Source organism: Ahaetulla prasina, chromosome 12, assembly GCF_028640845.1.
Source record: "Ahaetulla prasina isolate Xishuangbanna chromosome 12, ASM2864084v1, whole genome shotgun sequence".
NCBI classification, from domain to species: Eukaryota; Metazoa; Chordata; class Lepidosauria; order Squamata; family Colubridae; genus Ahaetulla; species Ahaetulla prasina.
In genome coordinates this window covers 22,196,485-22,224,236 of record NC_080550.1, presented here as the reverse complement: position 1 = coordinate 22,224,236, position 27,752 = coordinate 22,196,485, and the positions used below count along the sequence as shown (strand labels likewise).

The window sequence follows — 27,752 nt, the reverse complement described above, 5'->3', positions numbered from 1 at the left end:
CTCGCGCCCCCCCGGGGGGCCCCGCCCCACTATTTGAGAAACACTGCTTTAAACGTTACTTCTCCCCTTAGGATGTTAACATCAAGTGTGATCTTACTAGAAGCTCATTCCTACTGACATTAGGCTCACTGGAGTTACAGACCCTCCTTACCCATGTCAATTAATTGTGTTAATTAAAATACTCAGAATTACCTCCCAAGTACAGATTGGAGGCACTGCCTTATAGTAGTTTAGTTCTTCCTTCAGTGGCCAATTCCAGCTTGTGAGGTAGGAGGAGGGAGCTTTGGATTTTGTCACTTCTTTAAGTGACAGACACAAAGCCACCTGAGCAGGTCATCCATCAGTGTACAGGCTATGGTATCCTCAGTATGTTGGTGGTATCCCATTATACACTGCTACACCAGGGGATGCTGACAATGCCTTGATTCAGAATCTGCAGCCTGTGGTAGGTTGAAGTTGAACCCAAACATATCAGAGTTACTATCTGTCCATCAACGTTTCTTGATCTCCCTGGTACTATATTTGGATAGAACAGTACTTCCCCTTGAAAGAGTAGCTCCACAAGATATTGGTCCGCCTAGACTTGTGGTTACTACTAGATGGATAGAAGGGGACAATGGACAAGGGTATGATTTAGGTGGGGTAACAATTGTGACTCTGTTTGGAGCCTAAAGACCTTGCAAGGCTAATCCACACCCTTATCACCACTTACCTAAACTACTGTAATCTATATACTACAAAACCCCTCATTGTCATGACTTTCAAATGAGCGAAATGGTGCATCAGAGAGCAACAATTTTGGAACCAAGGCACTTCAAATAGGCTAACTTACATAATGTATCCAAAATCTGGGACCTATGACTTCCAAGAGAATGAAATTTGGAAAAGGTGTAGCTACTTCAATACTACCGGCTGCTGTTATAATCATGTGACCTGATCTTCGTTTTCAACATTTCGTGATTTTCCCAGCCAGTCTCACAATCCCTTGTTCCTTCCCCAACCCAGCAGCAGTCATTAACCTGCCTAAAGGTTCCTTCAAGGAAATTCAGCAGGGAAGCTGGAAAGAAGTCAGAAGTCACTCCTGTTCCCTCTGCTTTTTTGCCTGCCCTGAGTCTTTCTGTTTCACTGTTTAGATAAAGGAAAACAGGGCATGGATTGCCTAGACTGCTCTATATGGGACTGTCTTTGAAGACTTGGAATATTCGGTTAGTACAAATGAAGAAACCAAGATACTGGCTTGGTACTTGCTGACACAAGTAGGTTTGTTTGTTTATACTATTTATGTGGCCATTCATAACAGTTACTTTGGGCAGCATATGAAGTTAAAACATCAGCTAGCAGACCCTGCTTAACCTCCTGTCCCAAGCACCTGGGGCAAATAGCCAGGTCTTTAATGCCTTGCAAAAGGCCAACAGGGTTGAGATATCCAGATTATCTGGAGGGACGTTGTTCTAAAAGGCAGGCGTTGCAACAGGCTTTTGCACAAAGTGATGTTTCTTACTTTTAAAGTTCTACATGGATTGGAAATGAAGTAAGGCCCATGTTTCCTAGCTGGTTTCAACCACTTAACTCATTTTTTCCACTCATTTTTATTTATTTATTCGAATTTTTATACCGCCCTATCTCCCGAAGGACTCAGGGCGGTGTACAGCCAAATAAAAACATAAGAATAATACAAATAAAAACAACAATTAAAAAACTTATTAATTAGGCCGAAATTAAAATATCACTAAAATAGTATAAAACCCCATTAAAACTAAATTTAAAACTAAAAACCCTAGGCTAGCCCTGCGCAAATAAATAGATGTGCCTTAAGCTCGCGGCGGAAGGTTCGGAGGTCGGGAAGTTGGCGCAACCCTGGGGGAAGCTCGTTCCAGAGGGTGGGAGCCCCCACAGAGAAAGCCCTTCCTCTGGGTGTTGCCAGTCGGCACTGCCTGGTGGACGGCACCCTAAGGAGTCCCTCTCTGTGAGAGCGTACGGGTCGGTGGGAGGCAATTGGTGGCAGTAGGCGGTCCCGTAAGTAACCCGGCCCTATGCCATGGAGCGCTTTAAAGATAGTAACCAAAACCTTGAAGCGCACCCGAAAGGCCACAGGTAGCCAGTGCAGTCTGCGCAGGATTGGTGTAACATGGGAGCCACGAGGGGCTCCCTCTATCACCCGCACAGCTGCATTCTGAACCAACTGCAGCCTCCGGATGCCCTTCAAGGGGAGCCCCATGTAGAGAGCGTTGCAGTAATCCAAGCGAGATGTCACGAGCGCATGAGTGACCGTGCATAAGGCCTCCCGGTCTAGAAAGGGGCGCAACTGGCGGACAAGGCGAACCTGGTAAAAAGCTCTCCTGGAGACGGCCGTCAAATGATCTTCAAAAGACAGCCGTCCATCCAGGAGAACGCCCAAGTTGTGCACCCTTTCCATCGGGGCCAATAACTCGCCCCCAACAGTCAGCTGTGGGTGCAGCTGACTGTACCGGGGTGCCGGCACCCACAGCCACTCCGTCTTGGAGGGATTGAGCCTGAGCCTGTTTCTCCCCATCCAGACCCGTACGGCTTCCAAACACCGGGACAGCACTTCGATAGCTTCGTTGGGGTGGCCCGGGGTGGAAAAGTACAGCTGAGTGTCATCCGCGTACAGATGGTACCTCAGCCCAAAGCCACTGATGATCTCACCCAGCGGCTTCATATAGATGTTGAACAGGAGGGGCGAGAGAATCGACCCCTGTGGCACCCCACAAGTGAGGTGCCTCGGGGCCGACCTCTGCCCCCCTGCCAACACCGTCTGCGACCGATCAGAGAGATAGGAGGAGAACCACCGATAAACAGTGCCTCCCACTCCCAATCCCTCCAATCGGTGCAGCAGGATACCATGGTCGATGGTATCAAAAGCCGCTGAGAGGTCTAATAGGACCAGGGCAGAGGAATAACCCCTATCCCTGGCCCTCCAGAGATCATCAACCAACACGACCAAAGCTGTCTCTGTGCTATATCCGGGTCGAAAGCCGGACTGGAACGGGTCTAGATAGACAGTTTCATCCAGGTACCGGGGAAGTTGACATGCTACCACACTCTCTACAACCTTTGCCACAAAGCGAAGGTTGGAGACCGGACGATAATTACCTAAAACAGCCGGGTCCAGGGAAGGCTTCTTCACTCATGATCATAGATTTTTATGAACTAAGGAAAATGGAGACTCACAGTTGTTGTTTTTCTGTTGATGCTCTTGCATTCTTTTTCTTTTTTTTTAAGCATTATCGAGCACCAATTTAGTTTTGGGAGAATACTTCAGCATCTTCCCATGTGATGTTTAAGGCCTTTAAGTCATCTATGAATGTTCTTCACTGTATATTTAAAGGGTGTCTCTTGGTCATTTGGCATCAGGGGGAGCAGGGGAGCCCATCTTGGGAAATTGATTATTCTCCATCAAGAGGATATGACCTGCATTCTTAAATGCACCTCAGAAATTTAATCAACTCCTAAACTAGCTTTCCATAAGCTATTGGAAACCAACTATTTGGTTTCTCTTTGGACTGGATGAAATTAAAATATTGGTCATTGATTTAAGTTTTAGGTAGAGCTGTTTCGATGGGGAGGGTGATTTGCGTCATGGATATTTGAATGTATTCTCTTTAATGTATTCTCTTATGGATGTTCTGTACCTTGAGTCTTTTTTACTGCAGCAAGTAAAAGTCAATAAATATGTAAATTTATATGTATTTATATTAAATATAGATTCTAGTTACATTTCTGATAAAATTCCTACCCTGTTTCCCTGAAAATAAGACATCTCCTGATAATAAGCCCAATCAGGCTTTTGAACGCATGCACTAAAATAAACCCTCCCCTGAAAATAAGCCCTCCCTGAAAATATTTGAAGGCATGTACAGCCAGTCACTGCCATTTCCTCTAGTTAGGGTTAGGGAGACAGAGTTGGAAATCAGGTAAGACGGCAAGAGGAGCCCCGTCTTGCTCCACACATCCCAAAATAATAAGACCTCCCCAAAATACGGCCAAGCATTTATTTCAGGGTTCAAAAAAATATAAGACAGGGAAACACGGTAGATATGTTTTGGGTGCAGAAGATATACAGGATCATAAATCAAGAGTTAGAACAAGGGACATTAAAATGAACACTACTAGAGCGAAGACTAATTTGGTCAAAAGAATCTAGCAGGCAAAAGGATTACTTGAAGTTGGAAGGAAAGGAGTGGAAGGAAGAGCACTGAAAGATACACTTCCTAGAGGAAGGCAATGGCAAATCACTTTCATATTGTTGCCAAGAAATTTCATGTAGTCACCAGGAGTCAGGATCAACTCAAGACATGCTTTAATATCTTAAAAAAATTGATTCTCAGTCCCTAGTATTCACTACCCTATAATCTCCATAGCCTGAATATGTCTGATCACACACATTAGTGTTTCCCAACTCTGCCATTTCCCGGCTGGCTTGGGAATTCTGGAAGTTGAAGTCCACACTTTAAAACTTAAAGTTGCCAATATCGGGAAACGTTGATGTATTGTAACAACAGTAAAATGAAAGACAAAAGCAGGCAAAACAAGTTAGAACAAGCATGAAACAAAAATCAGGAGCTATTTATGTGAACAGAAACTAGAGCAGAAGATTAAAAAAAGACAACATCATGGAAAAAAAGAGAAAAGAATACTCCTCGAACAACATCTGTGAAGACACCAATGCAACGTTTTTATTTATCTGCACTCACCTTGATGTTAATATTCCTTTTACACAAATAGCATTTAACAATCCCAATTACAGTATTATTCAAGTTTGAAGGACATTTGGTAAAACTATATGTTTCGAGGAACCCCTGTGTAATGTTTCCACAGCCTCTATATGTTCAAGTAAAACATGACATGTTTTAGCAAATTTGAATGCATATTTACTATTTATGTGCAGCTGTTTAGAAGTTCAAAATAAGAAATAGTTCCTTATAATGGCACTTGTAAAAGCTTGGACACTCTTTCAGCCAGCAGTTTTCTAATGCCTCCTTTCTCAGAAATAATAGTTTCCAAATATTTTCTATAGTTTCCTATAGTATTCTTCTCTTTTTCTGTTATTTATTTTCCCCCCACTCTTTATTACTAGAAATTTTATAGCTCAGAAATATTCTTGGGTCTACCTACAGGCTTGAGATCTCCACAGAGACTTTTAATTATATTCAAGTTTGAGAACTGTGGAGGCCTTTTAAAACCCTTATTTCTTTTAAGTATTTCTGCTTGAAGGCAGGGGTGAAATCCAGCAGGTTCTGGAGAACTGGTAGCGGAAATTTTGAGTAGTTCGGAGAACCAACAAATACCACCTCTGGCTGGCCCCAGAGTGGGATGGGAATGGAGATTTTGCAATATCCTTCTCTTGGAGTGGGGTGGGAATGGAGATTTTGCAGTATCCTTCCCCTGCCACAGCCACCAAGCCATGGTCACCAAGCCACAGCCACAGAACCAGTAGTAAAAAAAATTTGAATTTCACCATTGCTTGAAGGTGCATTTCAGATCACTGCTTTGCTGCAGAAGCTGCCTTTCACCTTCAGTTTTTTCACGGACCGTGGGACACTGCAAGATGTTCCTACTTTTAACTATGACCTAAATGGATGTTAATTACTGTTTTCATCTTTCTTGACTCCGCTTTTATGTTGGTATCAACGTTCTTCTTTTTAGGGCTAAAAAAACTTATCCAGAGGAATTCCACAAAATTGCTTTGACTTTTAAAAGTATTTTTTGTTTCAACTTTTCTTACCTTCTGAAATTTTTCTGAAGACTGCATTTAAACATGGCACAAACGCATAATCATTACAAGAGAAGCTGATTCCAAATATCCTATCCTTAATTATATTCCCAATACCTGATACCATGAAAGAAACAACTGAACTAGGGTGAGAGTATGTTCACAGTCTATCGTTAACCATATTAAAGCTAACAGATTTTAACTAATACTCTGCCACCGAGAGGTGTGAAAGTATGGAAGAGTCACATGAATGAATGAATTAATGAATGGTTTTAAGTTCTGAAAGTGAGCAATAAAAGTTTCCTGAATTTATTTCTATGAAACCCATTTCCTAGATTAAAAACAACAACAACAAGAGGACTGGTGATGCTTCCTGGCCTTCAGTGTGACAGCAGTGCAACTCTGATTGCACCTCTTATTAAAATATAATATATTCAATCTTTTCCAAGGAGCAGAAACCAATTGTTTGAAGAAAGGTATTTGTACAGTTAACTACCCTGTTTCCCCAAAAATAGGACCCAACTGGAAAATAAGTCCTAGCATGATTTTTCAGGATGCTCGTAATATAAATCATACCACCAAAATAAACCCCAGTTAAGATTGTCAACCAGATTGGTGCATTTAGTACCATATTTCCCCAAAAATAAGACCTAACCAGAAAATAAGCCCTAATGCATCTTTTGGAGCAAAAATTAATATAAGACCCGGTCTTATTTTCGGGGAAACACGGTGTATTTTCTCCTACCATGCCACCCAAGCATCCAAATACAGAATCTGACAAGAATGAACCATGTAAAGAAGGAAGAAAAACTGAGAAGCAAAGCTAAAAACACAAAGCTCGGCAATCATTGCTTTTGCCAACTACTTATTGCAAGTTAAGAAAATATTAACCAGCCATGCCAAGCATGCTGTCTTAATGTATTCTCACTCCAGAGAGGCTAAAACAAAGAGTCAGATTTCTAAGAAGCTTTCATATACTATTTTGAGATGGGGGTCACTAACCCAGCTTATCCTAGAGAGAATTAGCAAGCACATTTAATCTTATTTAAGATCAAATGGCTACTCATCCTATTTCACACTTAAGACCTTATATGAATGAGAATAATGTAACCAGAAAATTCCTGGAGAAAATCTATATATGTAGTCACTACGAGTCAATGTTGACTTCATGGCACAAAAGCAATCGATCAACTAGTAGCTATTATTTTTTTAAAAATACTGAAAGTGTTCATTAAGTACACATGTCTGATAAATATGAGTACACCCACAATTTTTGCTTAGCTCTCCGCAAGTGACAATTTAATATATTTCAGAGAAACCCTGTGACCATCTTGATCACAAATTCTTACAATTTAAAGGTAGGTTATTTTAAAATGCTAAAGTTAAGAGATCTGAATCAGCGGTGGAATTAAAAAAAATTTACTACCAGTTCTGTGGGCATGGTTTGGTGAGCATGGTGTGGCTTGGTGGGCATGGCTTGGTGGGCGTGGCAGGGGAAGGATACTGCAAAATCTCCATTCCCACTCTGGGGCCAGCAAGAGGTGGTATTTGCCGGTTCTCCGACCTGCTCAAAATTTCCGCTACCGGTTCTCCAAAACCTGTCAGAACCTGCTGAATTTCACCGCTGATCTGAATGCTTTCCATCCAAGAGTACATTCACATAAATAACCAAACTTCCTAGGTACTGCAGGAATTGCATCCTAAAGTTTCTAGAAGATACCTTGTGACAAAAGTACAAAAACTCTTATAAATTATTTTACTGTTGGTTTAATAACTCTGCAAAACTATTGCTAACATAGTGTAAGCCGCCCTGAGTCTTCGGAGAAGGGCGGGATATAAATGCAAATAAAATAAAAAAATCTTGGGCTCATGAAAATCTTCCCCATCCAACAATGCCCACACACACACATACAAAACCCCCTAATGCTTTCATTTTCATATCAAATAACAAGACTATTGCTTAATACAATGTAAGCCGCCCTGAGTCTTCGGGGAAGGGCGGGATATAAATTCAAATTAAAAAAAAAAAAGAGTTGCTTCCAAATCTAAAAATATAGGTAACTGAAGCTATGGCTTACATAGAAAAAGAGCCAAGATCATAGACAATTCTTTGGAATTGGCTTCTTTCATGAGACCACTGTTAAAAAGGACCATAACAATAAACTGATTAGTAAAGAAAGCAAATGAAAGCCTTTTAAATATATAGCCATGCAGAAGATGCCACAGCTGTTAAATGAATCACTGCAGTCGTTATGTAAATCATCTGACTGTAAGTGAATCTCACTTTCCCATTGACTTTGTTTCTTGGAAGACAGCTGGGAAGTTCCTAAATGGTGATCATATATATATATATAAGTTGCTAAGTGCCCAAATTCTGATCTCGTGACCACGGAGATGCTGCAATTGTTGTAAGTGCGAGGAGTTACTTGTAATTCACTTTTTTCAGTGCCACTGTAAAGTTTGAATGGTTGTTGAAGGAATAGTTTATAAGCCATGGACTACCGGTATTCCTCATGTTGTATATCAAGAGAAAGGCAGAAGATAGAAAATCTTAATTTCATTATCTTTAATCTACTTACCGAAATATAGGAGTATGGCCAGGCTTTGGTTTATTCCAGGTAAAATGTGAAGGAACAGAAAGAAATTGTTCACCAGGCAAATCTTTTTTTAACATATGCTGGGGTACAGAGCTATCATCTATTGGAGTTTCAAGGGATGGAGATAAATTGCCCGGGTCTTCAGAACAAAGTTCCGCTTTCCCAGAAATAATTGCCGTTTGATCCTCAGAGGTCTTCCTTGTCTTAAGAGGGATGTCGGTATCTCCGCAACACTGGAAAGCTGAAAGGCCGGGACTGAGACCATGGAGGGAAGAATTCAACCATGTGTCTTCCGTGATGCTCCCCCTAGGAGAATGTCCTGGTGATGGAGAGGGAGAATGATGAGGAGAAAGGGAACCGAGGTAACAGATTTCAGCACTAGAATGTCGGCGCTTCCCACATGGTGATGTAGGCCTTGAGGAGGGCCTGGAGGTTGGTCTTGGGCTAAGCCAATTCTCATCTGTGATACTAGTCCTAGGAGAATGACAAGGAGATTGTCTTGGTGACAAGGCATGCCCGAATCCATACGATTGTTGCCAAGGATCGTCAACTGGGCACCCTCTTGGGGAACCTCCAGGAGATGCCAAGGGTGACCCGAGGGTGAAGCGAGCAGCAGCTTCATTCAGTTCCGAATCCACGTCATCGTAAATATGAGAGACTGACTCACAAGAGGAAGCATCTGAGAACCAGCTCCGAGAGGAAATGCTGCTGGCAGGGCTCGGGCTAAGGGATGACTCTCGGTAAGATGGCTCAAGAGGAAGGTACAAGTGGTCCCTTGAAGGCCTTTCCATATATTCATTTTGAGGGCCATTGGTGTGCAATTCATTTTCACTGGCTTCTATTCCATGATGACAGTTTGGAGAGATGGATGTAATTTGAATACTAGGACATTCAAAAGGCTTAGGCCCACCAAGTGGACTGTACTTAGAATCGGGTATTTCACAGGTTCCTTCGTAGCTTTTGTGGCTCTGCAATTTAGCAGGCGAAGACAAAGGAGAAGGGTGTGTTTGAAATCCATGACACGGGATACAGATGGGATGATTTACAGATGATGAATGGTCGACACTGAAAATGCATAAAGATGCGCAGTCATCGGGTTCGAGATCTGGAAAAAAGAAAAGGAAAACAGATGGAGATTAAAATATTGGCTTAGAAGAATCTTGTTCTTTTTAAGACATTTGGAACTTGGAACGCTTCTGCTTGTTGCATTGTGAGACAGCACACTTAGGGTTTCAAAACATTTGTGGCCCATTTTTCTGTAAAAGGTCTGGAGTTTGCAATAGTGGCTTAGGGCCTGGGTACTTACGGGACCGCCTGCTGTTACCTTTTGCCTCCCACCGACCCGTACGCTCTCACAGAGAGGGACTTCTCAGGGTGCCGTCCGCCAAGCAATGTCGGCTGGCGGCCCCCAGGGGAAGGTCCTTCTCTGTGGGGGCTCCCACACTCTGGAACGAACTTCCCCCGGGTTTACGCCAAATACCTGACCTTCGGACATTCCGTCGCGAACTGAAGACACATCTTTTCATTTGCGCGGGGCTGGCTTGAATTGAATTTTATTAATTTTAAATTTTTATTAATTAATTTTAAATGGGGTTTTTAGTTTATTGTATATTTTTACTTCTCAGGCTAATTTTAAAATAAGTTTTTTAATTACATTTTAAATTGTACATTGTATTATCTGTTTTATTTTTGCCTGTACACCGCCCTGAGTCCTTCGGGAGAAGGGCGGTATAAAAATAAAATAAATAAATAAAATAAATAAATAAAAATAGTGTTCAAAACATTAAAATAGCAGTAGTACATAAAAAATTGACATATAGCAGAGATGCTTAAAAAAAGACTCAACCAGACAATGGCATAGGTCAAGCTGGGGTAAATGAGCCCACCTATAACTTGGTATGTCTCCAATGCAAAATCCTTCACAAAGGCATCCCTGAAATCTAACCACTAGTACAGTAATTCGACAGCACTTTTTCATGCAGCTGTTGATAAAAATAGGATCACCAACGTGATCGCCAATATCCGACGACGGATATGAGACAAGAAGAGGTACAGTAACTACAGACAGTCTTCAACTCACAGCCACAATTGAGACTAGAACTGTGGTTGCTAAGCAAGATGCTTGTTAAGTGAGTCGCAGCTCACTTACAACCTTTTTTGCCATGGTTGTTAAGTAAACCATGGTAGTTAAGTGAATCCAACTTCCCCCACTGACTTTGCTTGTCAAAAGCAGCTGCAAAGGTCACAAATAGTATTCACGTGACTGCAAAGTACTGCAATCATCATAAATATATGCCAGTTGCCAAGTGTCCAAATTTTGATCACATTCCTGTGGGGATGCTATGAGAATCGTAAGTGTGATAGGACTTTTTCAGTAACTTCAAATGATTGCTAAATGGATGGTTGCAAGTCAAGGACTATCTGTATCTGCATTAGGACTTAGGACCTAATGCAGATACAGAGGACCTGGCTACTTACGGGACCGCCTGCTGCTACCACACGCCTCCCACCGACCCGTACGCTCCCATAGAGAGGGACTTCTCAGGGTGCCGTCCGCCAAACAATGCCGGCTGGCGGCCCCCAGGGGAAGGGCCTTCTCTGTGGGGGCTCCCACACTCTGGAACGAGCTTCCCCCAGGTTTACGTCAAATACCTGACCTTCGGACATTCCGTCGCGAATTGAAAACACATCTCTTTATCCGCGCGGGGCTGGCTTAAATTGGATTTTTTAATGTGAAATTTTATTAATTTTAAATGGGGTTTTTAGTTTACGGAAATTTTAATTTCAGGCTAATTTAAATAAGTTTTTAAATGGTATTTTAATCTGTATATTGTATTGTTTTATCTTGCCTGTACACCGCCCTGAGTCCTTCGGGAGAAGGGCGGTATAAAAATCAAATAAATAATAATAATAATAATAATAATAATTAATCCAGTATCAAAATAACGTCACGTTTTCTTCATTTATATGAATGAAGCCACAATTATATTGTGCTGGTTAACTAGATACCCAGATGTGAGGTTATGCTAATTCAGCTTGAGACACAAAACAGCTGTGATAACAAAGGAGACAGATCCATGTCTGCCATTTTATACATACCCGGTACATAGCTGTATTACTGATTATGCAGTTAACTATGTATTATTAAACTTCTATGCCACCCATCTCGCTGAGGTGACTATTATTTAATAAAGGCTTCATAATACTAGAAATCAAAATACTCTGATCCTAACCAAACAATCCTAAATCACTGTGATGTGAACTTTTTTTTTTTAAAAAAAATTGCTGTATAATAAGTTGATATTTAAAACCTTTCCTCTAAATTGAGTATTTGAGGGGAAAGCAAACAACACTGGGTAAAAGGACATAGGCAATGGCTTCTGACCATGATTCATGATTCACCATCCATATGTTCAGAGATAGTCAAGTTTTTTGTTTTATTCTTAGCTTATCACCACTTATCTGGCTGTAGCTGGTGAGTCTCAGATTTTTAAGAAAAGATCAAGATACCGTAATCCTATAAGGACAGAATAACTGGATATCTTGCAAATAGATTTTGATAAAGTGGCCAAGATCTATGCAGTCACCATCACAATAGCCGTTGGCCAAAACGTATCTAAAAAGCACCACGGAATGGAAATATTGCATTGGGCTGTACACACAACATGTTCTTTAGAATGAATGTATTACTTGAGTTACAAAGATGCTAACAAAATAGATACATTTTGTTCTAGAAGCTCACTGAAGATGTTACTGGAGAAGTGAAAAACTCCTGATTATTTGTGACATACTTTGCAAAGCGATAGGCAGGAAAGTTGTTGAGTAAAATACCGGTAACTAAAACTTTAGCACCTGCTCAGGAATTTAGACATAAGCTCTTCTCATCTGAAGCCCAGTTCTCTTCTCCAGCAAGCTGATTTTCAAAAGAATTCAGAAACTCTCTCAGTTCTTTACATCAAATTTCCATAAAGCCATGGTTATCTTGAATAATCTTGTCATGTGATAAAGAGTTTGATAAATATCAAACCGCTGTTCTTGCAGACTATGCCACTTTTTGTGTATTAAGTCCTTTATCAAGATCAATTCACATATTTGTGCCTATCAGCAACCTCAATATGCAATATGCCAACTGTCTTTCTCTGTTGCTTTAGTTTTTGCTCACCATTATTTTTGCACCCTTTTTTTCCTCTGCTTTTTTCCCCCCAGAAAATAATTGGGATAAGCAATGAAATAGCCAACTATTTGAATGGTACCAATTATTCATTGTTATAAACAAAAAAACACATCTCACAGGGTTGTTGTTGTGGAGAAAATAGAAGGAGAAAGGTGTGATGGATATGTTCACCACTTTATTTGTAAAAATAATACAGGTGGGATAAAAATCAACAAAAATGTATTTACTTTATTTGCATGTCATCTATTCTCTCAGGTTCTAAGTAGCTAAACATCAAGATCATTTACACCAAAGAATAGCTGCACAAAATAATGAATACCACCCCCCCATATAAACAAAAATCATCTGCATTAAAGAGCTGAAGAAGCTTCCTGGATGAGAAGCGAAAGGTCTTCAAAGAAAAACCAGAAAGTCCAGTTGCCTCTTGAAAAAAGCACCTTTGAGACAACCATGACCTGGAGGACTGAGAATCTCCATAGCCATCAGCATTAAAAGTTATAAACCAAGAAATACAAAGTCATGTGCCTGCTACACTCCAGCCTTCAGTCACAATATATTCTCTTCCTATGCTTAATGGAGAGTGACTGACCGAAAGTCAGCTGGCTTTGATAACTAAGGCAGGACTTGAACGCATGGTCTCCTGCTTTCTAGCCCAGTGCCTTAACCACTAGAACAAACTGGTTCTTTTAACTTAATAAACTTTTAACAGCAACACCTTATTCTGTTGGTATCGGAGAAAGCACCTCAGCCTTTGGAGAGAATCATTCAAATCATAAACATTTTAAGTTTCTTGCACTGGCTTAGCTGAAAATATCTACTCTCCATTTAATAAACAATACTGTTTTATCAATAAACCATTACGACAAAAGAGTTGAAATTCATCAATAATCTCCATCCTTCTAACAATCATGCAAAAAGCTACCGCCTCTCAGAAATGTCCAGAAAGCATTTAAAATGTGGCACATGAATACAAGTCCCAACAGTAAGAGGCTCCACCTAGTTCTTGCCTAAATTAGTATCATAGAATTATGTTCTTAAAACTACAAATACTTCAGATTTCACTGTTACAGTATAGAGACCAAGAAGGAATAGTAATAATAATAAAAAATAATTCAGTGATACATCTGCTCTGCACAGTAATAGCTTTTTAAAAAGTGATAATGGCAGCACAGCTCCATCTAGAACCAAATGTGATCCCTATAAAGAAGAAAGTAATTTAGATTAAATACAGTAGAAGCTATTTTCCTCTCCTCTCAGCTGAAGTTATCTAAGGTGGCGCAATAGAGTGAATACTGCAATCCATTAACATGGCTCAGACTCCATTCTAAAGGAGAGATGCTTTTGATGCTTCAGTTTCAGGCAGCACAATTTGCCAAGCTTAATTTAATAATATACTATTTCAGGAACTTATTAAAAATGCAAATTGTTTTGACAGCAATTGTTGCAAATTTGTTTTGATTTAGCAAAATATGAGAAATCTCCCGTGCTTTCAGAACCCCACAAAGCTTTATATAACAAAACCTAAAATGAATTAATGTACTTTTGTTAGTTCTATTAGTTAAACTGTCATTTAGACTTAAATGCAAAGGACTTTTAAATTTTAAAAAAATCAAGCAGATGATAATACATCTGCAAACAAGATAAGTGTTGGAGCCCGTTCTGCTTTAAGTCAAATAGCTGCACGAAGAAAACCAGTACACAGATTCAACTACAATAAATTACAGCTTGAATTTTGCAAAATGTCTTAATAGATAAACCCATTTTGAATATATAAGTATTAGCATCAGCACTGGTGGTAATGGGCACTTTCTACACTTCGAACCTTTGAAATTTCTACTGATGAACTAGGAGAGCTATCTAATTTTAGCAGAAATATAAATTTCACATCCAATATAATTACATTAAGAACACATATTTAACAAGAACAAAGTAAGACTTAAAGCTTGGTAGCCCCAGCTAGTACTTTCCAGTGTAATCAGTGGCTAAACTACTTTAGATTGTCTTTCTGTGGGCTTATAATGTTACTATATGCAACTTATTCATGCCTTTTTATTTGCAGGATGGAATCTAAAATCCTGGTTACAGCACCCAGGAATCATAAGTGCTTCCTTCCTAAGTATGCCTCTAATTCAATTATACTTTCATATGAATTTAATTCTGTGTCCTATGCCAATCTGTGCTAGAAATAGAATTACCAAATTCTAGAGTTTTTCTGATTGTTAGTTATTTTGAAACCCATAAGTACCAAAACAGTTCAGTTTTCTGTAATGACTTCCATTCATATACATCTTAATTTTGCTTATTCCCACAAGTTCCTTTCCAATACGTACTTCCTGTAGAATGCAAGTGCATTCTAGAAAACTGAGGAAAAATATTAAAAAATAAGACATGAGTAAAACTGAACAGCAAGAGGGGATGTTGTTGTTGTTAGTTGCGAAGTCGTGTCCGACCCATCGCAACCCCATGGACAACATTCCTCCAGGCCTTCCTGTCCTCTACCATCCTCTGGAGTCCATTTAAACTCATGCCTACTGCTTCAGTGACTCCATCCAGCCACCTCGTTCTCTGTCATCCCCTTCTTCTTTTGCCCTCAATCTTTCCCAGCATTAGGCTCTTCTCCAGTGAGTCCTTCTTTCTCATTAGGTGACCAAAGTATTTCAGTTTCATCTTCAGGATCTGGCCTTCTAAAGAGCAGTCAGGGTTGATCTTTTCTAGAGGGGATACAACCTCTCAATCGCTTTAAAAATGCTAAGGGATATTACAAAATAGCTCATGCATGAAGAAGATGGGGCAATCACATCACTAACCATAGTTACGTGTCAGGCTATTTTAAGCAGACGCCTGAAATAATTGATGCAAATATATAAACACAGGAATTAAAGGCTGGTTTCAACATCATTTCTTGAAGGGGGACATTATGTCAATAACTGCCAAGGAAGGAATGTTGACCATATGTACTAAATTAGAAATAAATATACATTGGCCAAGCAAGAAACTATACAGTTACACAGCAAGATGTAAAACACATCAGACCTATATAACAAACAAGTAAACCACTCAGAAAAGTATCCTAACAAATGCTACTAATACAGGCAAAGAAATATTTAAAGATCTTGAGAAATGTGTGTAAATGAAATGTATTTTATCTTAACTAAAACACTCAGTCTGATTGGCAATAAAAAATCCATATACTATTATTGATATTTCATTCAAGCATGGCTGAATTGACATTCTCAAACTGCAGCTTCTGACTTTGCTCAGAACCCTAGTGAAACATCAATCAATTTTTTTAATCAGAAAGTACTCTTTTCCAAAAGTGTGTTACATTTTTGTTTTCTATCTTCAATAAAATCTTTTGCCTTAATGTTTGCTTTCTGCTGGTGTCCAGGGAGTACTTGTTGTATTTTAACAGCACAATGGTTATTTAAATCAGGAGATCTCAAACCCTATTAAAGGCACTATTTTCTTCTTTTAGAAACATAAGATTAATATGCACATACAACACACAAAAAAGGATCTTTTCAAAGGTTTTTAAAAATATTTGATGTTCAAGAAAAGCGCAAACATTTAAATCAAAATTTCTGCAACAGATGCATACATTACTGCAATCTTTTTTTTTTCATTCTGAACTTTTTAATCCTAGAAAAAAAGTTTCGATATTACTATGGTCAGCAGTAAGAATATTTCTTACAGTCTTATACTATAGTAATTAACATAGAGACTTGTCAAAAATTGCTTCTAAAACACAAGGCCATTTCTACATTTTACACTAAGCCACTCTCTAAAAATAAATCTGCCTCACAAGCCTGTAAATCTGCAGGGAGGTCCCCAGTAAAATAATGTCAATCTTTTATACACTTGTGTTTATTTTCTTTCGTATAAGGTAGGTCTCTACTATAATTAACAGGCAGGCGGTGCTAATGAAATTATGTTGTCACTTTTTTAAAAAGCATTTTAAAGTTTCTGCATCCACGACAGGCCACTTCCCATTTAGTGGGATGGGCAGAGGGAACAGATGTAATACCGAATTTTTGGGACAGCTGATTCAATATGCAGATATCTATTCCCTGCTCTTCAAGGCTCTTGTACACTTCTGTACTTCACAGCCAGGCCATAAATGACCACACAGCAGTACATTTCCACAAGGCCCAGACGAGGCATTTAGCTTTGGACAATGTCTCCAGGCTTTTGTTTTCTTTTTTCCTTAGTAACACAAATCTTTGATTTTATATATAGGGTTTTAATCACTTATTTCTGTATGCCATCTTAAGCCTTGAAGAGGAGAATGGCTGTGAGCAGGCAGATCTCTCCTGCTCTCTGTTAGTCTTTGCTTGTTTAGAGCTGCCAAGACCACACACAAACATACACACACACACAATTACATCAGGAACCCACGTCCATTATCTACAATAAAATGCTTCCAAAAACCAGACCCATCTCTACCAAGTAAGTTTCCAGAAATTCACATCATTCATTGACCGTATTCTAAAGCCAACAGACATCTGGTTTTAAGGTTTCAAATGAAAATATTGCAGTACAAGTTGATATAACTTCACATCAGCAGCAACTACTCAGAGAAAAGCCAGCTGCAGGATTTCCAATTAAAATCTTGCTTGATAGCCTAGGTAAATCATTTGAAATCTGCTACCATTTCCTTACTCTTGCCAAGAAAATTGTCTGGTGTTCATGAAATCACCAGGTGCCAAGTCTGACTTCAAGAAACTATTTTTTTTTCTATTACTAGAGCCTTAGTAATGTATTATTACCAGATTTAGCATTTGTGAACGATAAGAGACAACTTGTAACTAAAAAGAATCAGAGTTTATCCCTGTCGTTATCTAATCTATTCTAGTCTTTTTAAAGTTCAGGATGCTGACCCAAATGCCTTTAAATAAGCTAGAAACCTCCAACCAGTACTAAGCAGATTTGCTTTGATGCTAAATTCAATCCTTGACAATTAAGAGGATCTCTGATGATAAGACTAAGAAAAGACAGGAGCCATCCCTTCCCAATTATCTACAACAACACCAAGTCAGAGGAACCGATAGCCTGGTTTAGTTTAAGGCAATTTAGTAGGTTCAGTAAAGCAGTAATACAGTATCTTCATCAGGAAGAGCCCAATCATCTCTTAAGAAGCCCGCTGAACTCCAGAAAGGGTACATTTTCTGTCCCTAAAAATTCTAAATTGCAGGGAACCTCTCCATAGGTCCTAGGTGATTGATAAGAGTCCATGCAGTCCCGATGTAGCACATCATCAATCAAAACATTTGAATACACATTCATCTTTTTTGACTGAGTCTCAAACCATCCAAGTCCATTTGGAAAGTCCATCAGATTTTAAATACATAGGAGAAATAATCCTCCTCCCTTTGGTCTTAATATTAACTCTTTTAGAAAGAGTCCCAACCACCCAGAAGTCAATCAGATTCTAAATGCATATATAAAATAAGCCTCATTCCCTTTGAGGTTTTTTTTAATACATTAACCCTTTTTCTGACCGAGTCCCAACCAACTCATCCAGAAGCCCATCAGATTCTTAATGCATGTTAGAAATAATCCGCATTCCCTTTTATTAAAAAAATGCTTTTTATACATTAACCCTTTCTGAAGGAGTCCCGACTATACATATATCAGAACGTCCCTCATATTCTAAACAGGTTACAAATAAACCTCATTATTTTATTTAAAAAAAACTTGATACTTTAACCCTTTCTGAAAGAGTCCCAACTATACCTAAGTCAGAAAATAGTTATATATATATATATATATATAGCTATAATTATTATGTACCTATAGTTACATAGGCCTGGAGGAATGTTGTCCATGGGGTTGCGATGGGTCGGACACGACTTTGCAACTAACAACAACATATAGCTGTAGTGATGGATGGATGGATGGATGGATGGATGGATGGATGGATGGATGGATGGATGGATGGATAGATAGATAGATAGATAGATAGATAGATAGATAGATAGATAGATAGATAGATAGATAGATAGATAGATAGATAGATAGATTGATTGATTGATTGATTGATTGATTTGCTTTTTTATATATCAACTCTTTCCGACCAAGTCCCAAACGCTTCACCTGTCCGGTTGGGAGGTTTCTAATGAAAAAAATATTGCCGTATAATTTGATATCACTTCACACCGGCACCAACTGCTCAGAGAAAAGCCAGCTGCAGCATTTCCCATTAAAGAAACTCTGCCTTGGGGAAACCATTGGAGATCTGCTACAATCCCTTCCTTACTCTTTGCAAAGGGTTTCTCCATGCCTGTGAGAAACAAAAGCTTTCTAAGCAAGGAGCAAAGAGAAGGGGGGAAAATCAAGCCAAGCCAAAGCCAGCCCGGAGGGGGGGCGGGAGGAGGACTTTCAGCCCCTTAACCAAAGGATAAAGTTCAGGCTGTCACCCCACCAGGCACTGGGTGGCAAACGACACGAAGGGGAGGGGGGAGGCTTCAGATGGCTGTCTGCAAACCCAAAACAGGGTCAGGGTCTCCTCGGCCAAGGATCTCCCCCTCCATCCCCACCCACTCCTCGGGGGGGGGGTCCCTCCGAGGGCAGCCATATGGCCCCAGCAGGCAGGCAGGCTGGCTCAGAGGCAGCCTGGAGAGATCGGGGACCGGAGTGGTGGCGGGAGAAAGGGGACGAAACCCGTTTTTCTCTCTCTCCTCTCCGCTCCCCAGCCTGACCCGCAAAACCACTTTTGCACGTCTGAACGCGCGTCAGCTCTCTCCGCCAGGCAAGCCAAAGTATGGAGGGGAAGAGGAAAGGAAGCACCTCTCTCCCTCTTGGTCCGCCGCCCCTCCCCAGGCCTGGCTGCGGAGCATGGGAGTTGGGGGAGACCCTCCGGCTGCCGAGCATGGGAGTTGGGGGAATCCCTCCGGCCGCGGAGCATGGGAGTTGGGGGAGTCCCTGCTGCTGTGGAGAATGGGAGTTGGGGAAGTCCCTCCGGCTGCGGAGCCTGGGAGTTGGGGAGTCCCTGCTGCTGTGGAGAATGGGAGTTGGGGAGTCCCTTCAGTCGCGGATCATGGGAGTTGGGGGAGTCTCTGCTGCTGTGGAGAATGGGAGTTGGGGAGTCCCTCCGGCTGCGGAGCATGGGAGTTAGGGAGTCTCTGCTGCTGTGGAGAATGGGAGTTGGGGAGTCCCTTCAGTCGCGGATCATGGGAGTTGGGGGAGTCCCTGCTGCTGTGGAGAATGGGAGTTGGGGAGTCCCTTCAGTCGCGGATCATGGGAGTTGGGGGAGTCCCTGCTGCTGTGGAGAATGGGAGTTGGGGAGTCCCTTCAGTCGCGGATCATGGGAGTTGGGGGAGTCTCTGCTGCTGTGGAGAATGGGAGTTGGGGAGTCCCTTCAGTCGCGGATCATGGGAGTTGGGGGAGTCCCTGCTGCTGTGGAGAATGGGAGTTGGGGAGTCCCTTCAGTCGCGGATCATGGGAGTTGGGGGAGTCCCTGCTGCTGTGGAGAATGGGAGTTGGGGAGTCCCTCCGGCTGCGGAGCATGGGAGTTAGGGAGTCTCTGCTGCTGTGGAGAACGGGAGTTGGGGAGTCCCTCCGGCCGCGGAGCATGGGAGTTGGGGAGTCCCTGCTGCTGTGGAGAATGGGAGTTGGAGTCCCTCCGGCATTCTCCACATTCACATCCCCTCCCCACACGACCCCCTCCTTAAAGCCCCGCCACGGCCTTGCAAGGCTGGGCAGGCACACCTGCTGCTGCTGCCGCCGAGGAGGAGGAGGAGGCGGCGGCGACAGGCCCCGGCGGGTCGCCGTCTTCCTCCCCGAAGATGAGCCTGAAGTCGAAGTCGTCGTGGGCGCCTCCGCCGTTTGCCGCAGTCATCGGGGGGCGGGTGAGGAGCCCGGACCCCGCCGCCGCCGCCGTCGTGGTAGTCGTGGTGGTGGCGGTCTTGAGTGGGGGTGGGGGGGGTCTTGGCAGGGCGCGGAGGGTCGTCGGAGCGAAGCCAGAAAAGGGGAACCGGGCGGGCCGCGCTGCCCCGTCAGGGCCGCCTCGTCGCTCGCACGCGCGGGGGGCGCTCGACGTCCTCGCCGCTCCTCAGCGCCCGCCTGTCACTCATCCGCCGCGGAGGAGGGGGGGGCGGGTAGGCCACGCCCACCCCCAGCTCCGTTAGCGGCCGCTCGGAAGCTGATTGGCCAGCCGAAAGGGAAAGGCGGGGGAACCTTCCTTCCGAGCGCGGCGATGGAGCCCACACCTCCGGTACTCCGTCGGTCGCAGCAAGCGCCGAGGCTGCGGGTCCGCTCCGCTCTTTGGAAGGGGCGGCGGGGACAGGAGGGAAGACACAACTCCGGTTCTCGCCCATTGGGGGGGAGGGGTCAGTGCTTTCTGAAACCCCCAAATAGTTGGGGTTCAACAACCCCCAGAATGCGCAAAGGAGAGCAACTATAAGATGAGCAAAGACCTGGAGGCGAAACACCCCCCCCCATGTGTGAGTTGCAAGCAAAAATCCAAATCTTTTTGCTACCGGTTCTGTGGGCGTGGCTTGATGGGCGTGGTGTGGCTTGGTAGGCGTGGCAGGGGAAGGCTACTGAAAAATCCCCATTCTCTCCCCACTCTTGGGGGAAGGATATTGCAAAATCCCCATTCCCACCCCACTCCTGGGGGAAGGATACTGCAAAAACCCCATTCTCTCCCCACTCTTGGGGGAAGGATACTGCAAAATCCCCATTCCCTCCCCACTCTTGGGGGAAGGATACTGCAAAATCCCCATTCCCTCCCCACTCCTGGGCGAAGGATATTGCAAAATCCCCATTCCCTCCCCACTCTTGGGGAAGGATATTGCAAAATCCCCATTCCCTCCCCACTCTTGGGGAAGGATATTGCAAAATCCCCATTCCCTCCCCACTCCTGGGCGAAGGATATTGCAAAATCCCCATTCCCTCCCCACTCCTGGGTGAAGGATACTGTAAAATCCCCATTCTCTCCCCACTCTTGGGGGAAGGATATGCAAAATCCCCATTACCTCCCCACTCCTAGGGAAAGGATATTGCAAAATCCCCATTACCTCCCCACTCCTGGGAGAAATATTTTACAAGAAGTGTTCTCCATTCCTCTGAAAACAACAAAATACTTTATCCCATCAGACTTGAAATCCTAGGCTTAGAAAACTTGGAACTCCGTCGCCTTTGACAAGACCTAAGCTTAACTCACAGAATCATCTATTGTAATGTCCTTCCTGTTAAAGACTACTTCAGCTTTAATTGCAATAATACAAGAGCAACTAATAGATTTAAACTTAACGTCAACCGCTTTAATCTAGATTGCAGAAAATATGACTTCTGTAACAGAATCATCAGTGCTTGGAACTCATTACCTGACTCCATAGTCTCTACTCAAAATCCCAAAATCTTCAACCAAAAACTTTCTACTATTGACCTCACCCCATTCCTAAGAGGACCATAAGGGGCGTGCATAAGCGCACAAATAGGACAGCGTTCCTGTCCTATTATTTTTCTTTTTCTTCTTCCTATATACATATATGCTTATACCTCCTTATATTTACTCATATATGTGTTTATATACTATATAATCTTTTTGTGTGATACCTACATATATTGTTGTGACAAAAATAAATAAATAAATAAAAAAGATATTGCAAAATCCCCATTCCCACCCCACTCTGGGGCCAGCCAGAAGTGGCATTTGCTGGTTCTCCAAATTACTCAAAATTTCCGCTACCAGTTCTCTAGAACCTGCTGGATTTGACCCCTTATCCTGCCCCTTAGGAATACAAGTTTTACTATATGTGCGCTACTGGCAGCCCTCCACTTACAAACATTCATTTAGCCACAGTCCAAAGTTGTGACATCATTGTGATGATTGTGACGGGTTGTGACAAAAAAGTTGTGATCGGTTCTCGTACTAAAAACTTGTCACAGCATAGTCGCGTGATCAAAATTCAGGTGCTCTGCAACCAGCATTATTTCCAACAAGTTTTAGCATCCCGGAGTCACATGACTGCCGTTTGGGACCTTACCAGGGGGCTTCCAACAAGCAAATTCAGTGGCAGGGAGCCGGATCCACTTAATGACCTTGCGCTTCACTTAACAACTGCAGTGATTTACTTCACCGCAGCGGGGAAGAAAAAGGTTGTAAAATCAGGAGGCCCACCGAACCAGCTTAGAAATTAAAATTCTGGTTCCAGTTGCAGTCAAGGATTACCTGCATGTCTTTGAACTTTGATGTTTGTAATTCTGCCTTACCAAACTACACAACAGAAAGGTGCCCCTTTTGTGATTCTTCATTGTAATTGTTACCATTGCAATCCAGGGTTGTCTGGGTTGTAATTTTTTTTTTTAAGTTTTTCCATTGTTTGGGGATTCTTGAAGATGCCCGGTTATCTGCCCATCCGGGTGGCTACAACCCATTGATAGCAATAATAACAAGAGCAGCCATAATACGCAGACCATTCCATTCACATGAGACCATCCCGTTATTAGTAGCAGCAGCAGCAGCAATTTGAGACAATGAGCTGCTACCGATTGTGCAAACGTCCTGAAACTGCTTCACACCCAGCACAAGTTGGTAATTCGATTCCACCCACGCCCAGCGCACAGGGCAGGCTTCCCGTCGCAGTTTTTCTGGCAGATTTTATTGGCAAAGCCGGGTTGGGGAACAAGATGGAGCAAGGGAATCTGTAAGGCAAGGAGCAAGTGCTCAGTCCGACTGTACTCTGCATCGCCAATAAAGGAGAAGACAAGAAGAGCAAGAGATCGGATACTTCAATTTAAAGTATGAAAACACTGTCATATTTCCAAGATAAATTTAAAATCTTTTAAAACTGCACAGGGCCTCCTTTTATATAACCTGTCACAATCTTACAGGGACGTTTCTCAAAACATGGTGTTTCTCAGCCTCAATTTTGCAAAATAATAATAATAATAATAATGCAAATTTGCACACTCTCAACCACAACCACTTTAAGATGCATGGACTTCAACTCCCAGAATTCCTCAGGCCGCTGGCTGGGGAATTCTGGGAGTTGAAGTCCATGCATCTTTAAAGTGGTAGTGGTTGAGAAACACTGCTCTAAATCATGACTAAGCGACTCCCAAAGTCCCTTCCTACTCTACTATTCTATGATGTTCTATGTTGTGATGCAACAAGCGGAAGCCGGAAGTTCAGTTGTTCACCATACCATTTTAGCCTCTTGGCTAGCAAGGGTCATCGTCTCCCAGAGGCTCGTCTGATACTGTAACTCACAAACCAGAGCCACGCCTTCCTTTACGTCACGGGCCCGTCATTTGTCCTCCATGGCCCCTGGCTTAGCCACGCCCAGCGGCCCCGGCTCCTCACCCAAAGCTAGGCTTGTTTGTCCGATGACGTCAAGACCCTTTCCACTCCGAACGAGAACCCAGAGGGAGGAGGGCGGGGCCCGGCGAGTCACGTGGTGCGAGCGAGCGCCCTCCCTCCCTCCGTGCTGGGAAGCGCGCGCCGAGTTCTGCAGTTGCTTTGCAACTTTTTGGAAAAGATTTGTTTTATTTTTATCAATGGGGGGGGGATTGAGGGTAAACACTTTATTAATTTAAATTTAATTATATAAATTCATATATTCATATTAATTAAATTAATACATATCAATGTATATTAATATATTAAATTTATATTAAATTATATTAAATTAATTAATTTCGGCTCCAGAGCCCTTAAAGAGAAAAGGTTTCTGTGTATGGCAATCTGGAATTCTTGCATTCTTTGCAACAAACCTCCTGCGAATGTGTTTTTAGTGCGAAAAATTTAAATTCCCAGCAGTGTGACAGTTTGAATGACGTTTTTGCATGTTGTTTTGACTTTTGATCGGGAGCTTGTTGATAAGAGGAGAAGTTGGATTAGTGTTTTAAATCAGGGGTCTCCAACCTGGTCCCTTTAAGACTTGTGGACTTCAACTCCCAGAGTCCCTCAGCCAGCAAAGCTGGCTGAGGAACTCTGGGAGTTGAAGTCCACAAGTCTTAAAGGGACCAATGTTGGAGACCCCTGTTTTAAATAAGTAAAATAAATGCCCTTAACCCACTCATTTGAGGAGGTGGTTTTATTTCACATTTAGACAGTAACAGTTGGAAGGGACCTTGTAGGTCATGTTGTCCAACCCCCCCACCCCCTCCCAAGCAGGAGACCCTGCACTATTTCTGACAGATGGCAGTCCAATCTCGGTTCTTGAAAGCCTCCAGTGATGAAGCTCCCACAACTTCTGAAGGCAACTTTGTCCTAGTCTGGCCTTCAGGTGCTTTGAAAAATAGCTTGACCCCCTCCTCTCTGTGGCAGCCCCTCAATTATTGGAATGCACCTATCATGTCTCCCCAGTCCTTGTCTTCACTAAACTAGCCATGTCCAGTTCCTGCAACTGTTCATTGTATGTTTTAGCCTTCAGTCCCCTAATCATCTTGGTTGCTCTTTGCACTTTTTCTAGAGTCTCAACATCTTTTTATAGTGTGGTGAACAAAACTGGATGCAGTATTCTAGGTGTGATCTTACTAAGACTTTATAGAGTGGCATTAGTACCTCAAATCCCTAGTGCCGCGTAATGGGGTGAGTTGCCGTTACTTGTCCCAGCTTCTGCCAACCTAGCAGTTCGAAAGCACGTAAAAAATCCAAGTAGAAAAATAGGGACCACCTTTGGTGGGAAGGTAACAGTGTTCCGTGTGCCTTTGGCTTTGAGTCATGCTGGCCACATGGTCACAGAGACGTCTTCTGACAGCGCTGGCTCTTCGGCTTTGAAACGGAGATGAGCAAAAAAAAAAAAAAGAAAGAAAGAAAAAGAAACGGAGATGAGCACCGCCCCCTAGAGTCGGGAACGACTAGTACATATGTGCGAGGGGAACCTTTACCTTTACCTTTATTAGTACCTAAAATGATCTTAATTGAATCCCTCTGTAAACTAAAACATAAACTAAAATGGTTTGGATCTACTTCCCAAGTACAATGGACATAAATCAATCTTATCTGGAGTGTATACGTATCTGGTAGATCTTTCCTTAGGTAAATCTATTCTGTTATTTATCTTTACTTTTTAATTTACTGTTTAACTTTTTAGTTTTTCTTATGCTTAATTGTACTTCACTTCATTTTACTTTACTCACAGAGCCATGGATCTCGTATTTGGGACTCCTTTAGTAGCCATAATGAAAACAACCACACAAAACCCAAGAAACAAAATAAAGATATCAGTGAAAGCATAACCCCATTAAAACCATAGAAAAAACAGATTAATAAAAGCTGGAACTTCATGCATGATGACAGAACCTGTTCTGAAACCCTTTTGGAAAACCCAAACCAGTTACCGTGACTTCCATATGGTTAGTCTAACCATAATCTCAACATGTTCCTTTAGTACAGTGTTTTTCAACTTCGGTCACTTTAAGATGTGCGAATTTCAAATTTCCAATCCTGGGGAATTCTGAATCCTGAAGTCCACATGTCTTAAAATGATCAAGGTTGAAAAACAATGCTCTGATTGGACACACAAGGAATTTTTCTTCAGTGCATAAGCTCTTCATGTATATAAAAGCTATACATGATAAATCATGATCATAGCCAGAGGTGGATTTCACATAATTTTACCACCGGTTTACCGTGCACCGAAAATGTGAGCGATTGCGCACACAACTTCCAAACATGCGCCTGGACTTGGGCGCACGCACTTTGCTCGTGCACGGCTTGTATGCATGCGTGTGGCTTAGAAAACATGGCTAAATAGGATGGTACAGCGCCGGGGCGGATGGGCAGGTCCACCCCACCCACAGGTCGCAACTACCGGTTTTCCCAAACCTGCTGAATACCATCACTGATCATAGCCATCATACAAATACATTTATCATGTATCATAAATCATAAGATACAATACTTAGTGATAGTCATAGGATACTAAATAAACATTCAACATAAATCATACTAGGAAAATAAATAAAACAATATAAATTGTAAAGGTACAAGCAACAAAGTTATATTCATAAGTAGAAAGGGAGAGAGGTACTAGGAAAGATGAGGATAATTATAGTAATACATGTATTGTATGTCAGAACAGATTTATGACCGTAATTGCCAGGCACAGTTACGGCTGTAAATTGAGGGCCACCTGTAGATAGATTTTCTCCGTTGAGTGAGGTGTCTTTTTCTATCATAGTTCCAGCAGTTGGCACATGGTTTTGAAGCTGAGCATAACAAGCTGATGGAATTTGATGTCACAAAATATCATAATGGTTTTTAAAAGAATTAGACCAAGATCAGGCCAACAACCTTTAATGATTCTAGGTGACCTTCAGGTTCAGAAAATTCCATTTTTAATCGATTACATTACTGTACTCTCTTGTTCGTTCCCTCTGATCTTCCTGTGAATTTTTCAGTAGTGCCAAATGACTTTCAATAAGTACATTAACCCGCAATTGATTTAACACATTTCCTTCCGTTTTGATTTGTTCAAATGTATTGAAATGAGTTCAGGATGAAAATAAGTGAGTGAACGGGTCACTCTCTTTTAGGAATTTATCCCTAACAACAACAACAACAACAACAACAACAATAATAATAATAATAATAATAATAATATCAGAGTTGGAAGGGATCTTGGAGAAAACCCTACACCATTTCAGACAAATGGCTATCCAACATTTTCTTAAAAATTTCCAGTGTTGGAGCATTCACAACTTCTGCAGGCAAGTTGTTCCACCGATTAATTGTTCTAACTGTCAGGAAATTTCTCCTTAGTTCTAAGTTGCTTCTCTCCTTGATTAGTTTCCACCCATTGCTTCTTGTTCTACCCTCAGGTGCATTGGAGAATAGTTTGACTCCCTCTTCTTTGTGGCAACCCCTGAGATATTGGAACTGTTTTTTATAACTTAACGTTTTCTGTGAATCCAGCTAAATCTAGAGACCAACCACTGCAGCAGCCAGAAAAAAAACCCAACTACAAGTGAAAACTCTGAAGCAAACATTTTTCAAAGTTCTATTTACTAAAATAGGTAAACTGGCACATCTGGGAAAACCCGAATCCTAGAGGTCCAGGTTTTCCCTCAGTAAATCAAAACCCCCAAAACCATCCCCTCATTCCTCAATCACATGCTCCAATCACCAACCGTCCCATCTCAAGACAGCACTCCGACCACTCCTTCTCCAGATGCAGGATTGGCCTGACCTTGACCGACAGGAAGAATGCTATTACGTCTAAAGACAATCCCTCTACTAATTCCCCCCTCCTACTTTCCCACACACGAGAAAGTGGCAGCGTGGAAGCTTCCAGCC

At 42.0% G+C, this 27,752-nt stretch overlaps 1 protein-coding gene across 1 annotated transcript in view; it reads right to left on the bottom strand.

Annotated features, from left to right (window-relative positions):
* The window catches only part of NFATC3 (nuclear factor of activated T cells 3), a 64,980-nt gene extending 44,391 nt beyond the window's left edge, over window positions 1–20,589 (bottom strand). The window contains exons 1-2 of the mRNA XM_058155181.1: window positions 20,213–20,589; window positions 8,314–9,436 (exon numbers count right to left, since the gene is read on the bottom strand). Of these exons, the coding sequence (XP_058011164.1) occupies window positions 8,314–9,436; window positions 20,213–20,342 (1,253 nt within the window). The 5' untranslated portion in view covers window positions 20,343–20,589. The remainder of the gene's footprint in view (window positions 1–8,313; window positions 9,437–20,212) is intronic.
* Between the last annotated feature and the right edge of the window lie 7,163 nt (window positions 20,590–27,752).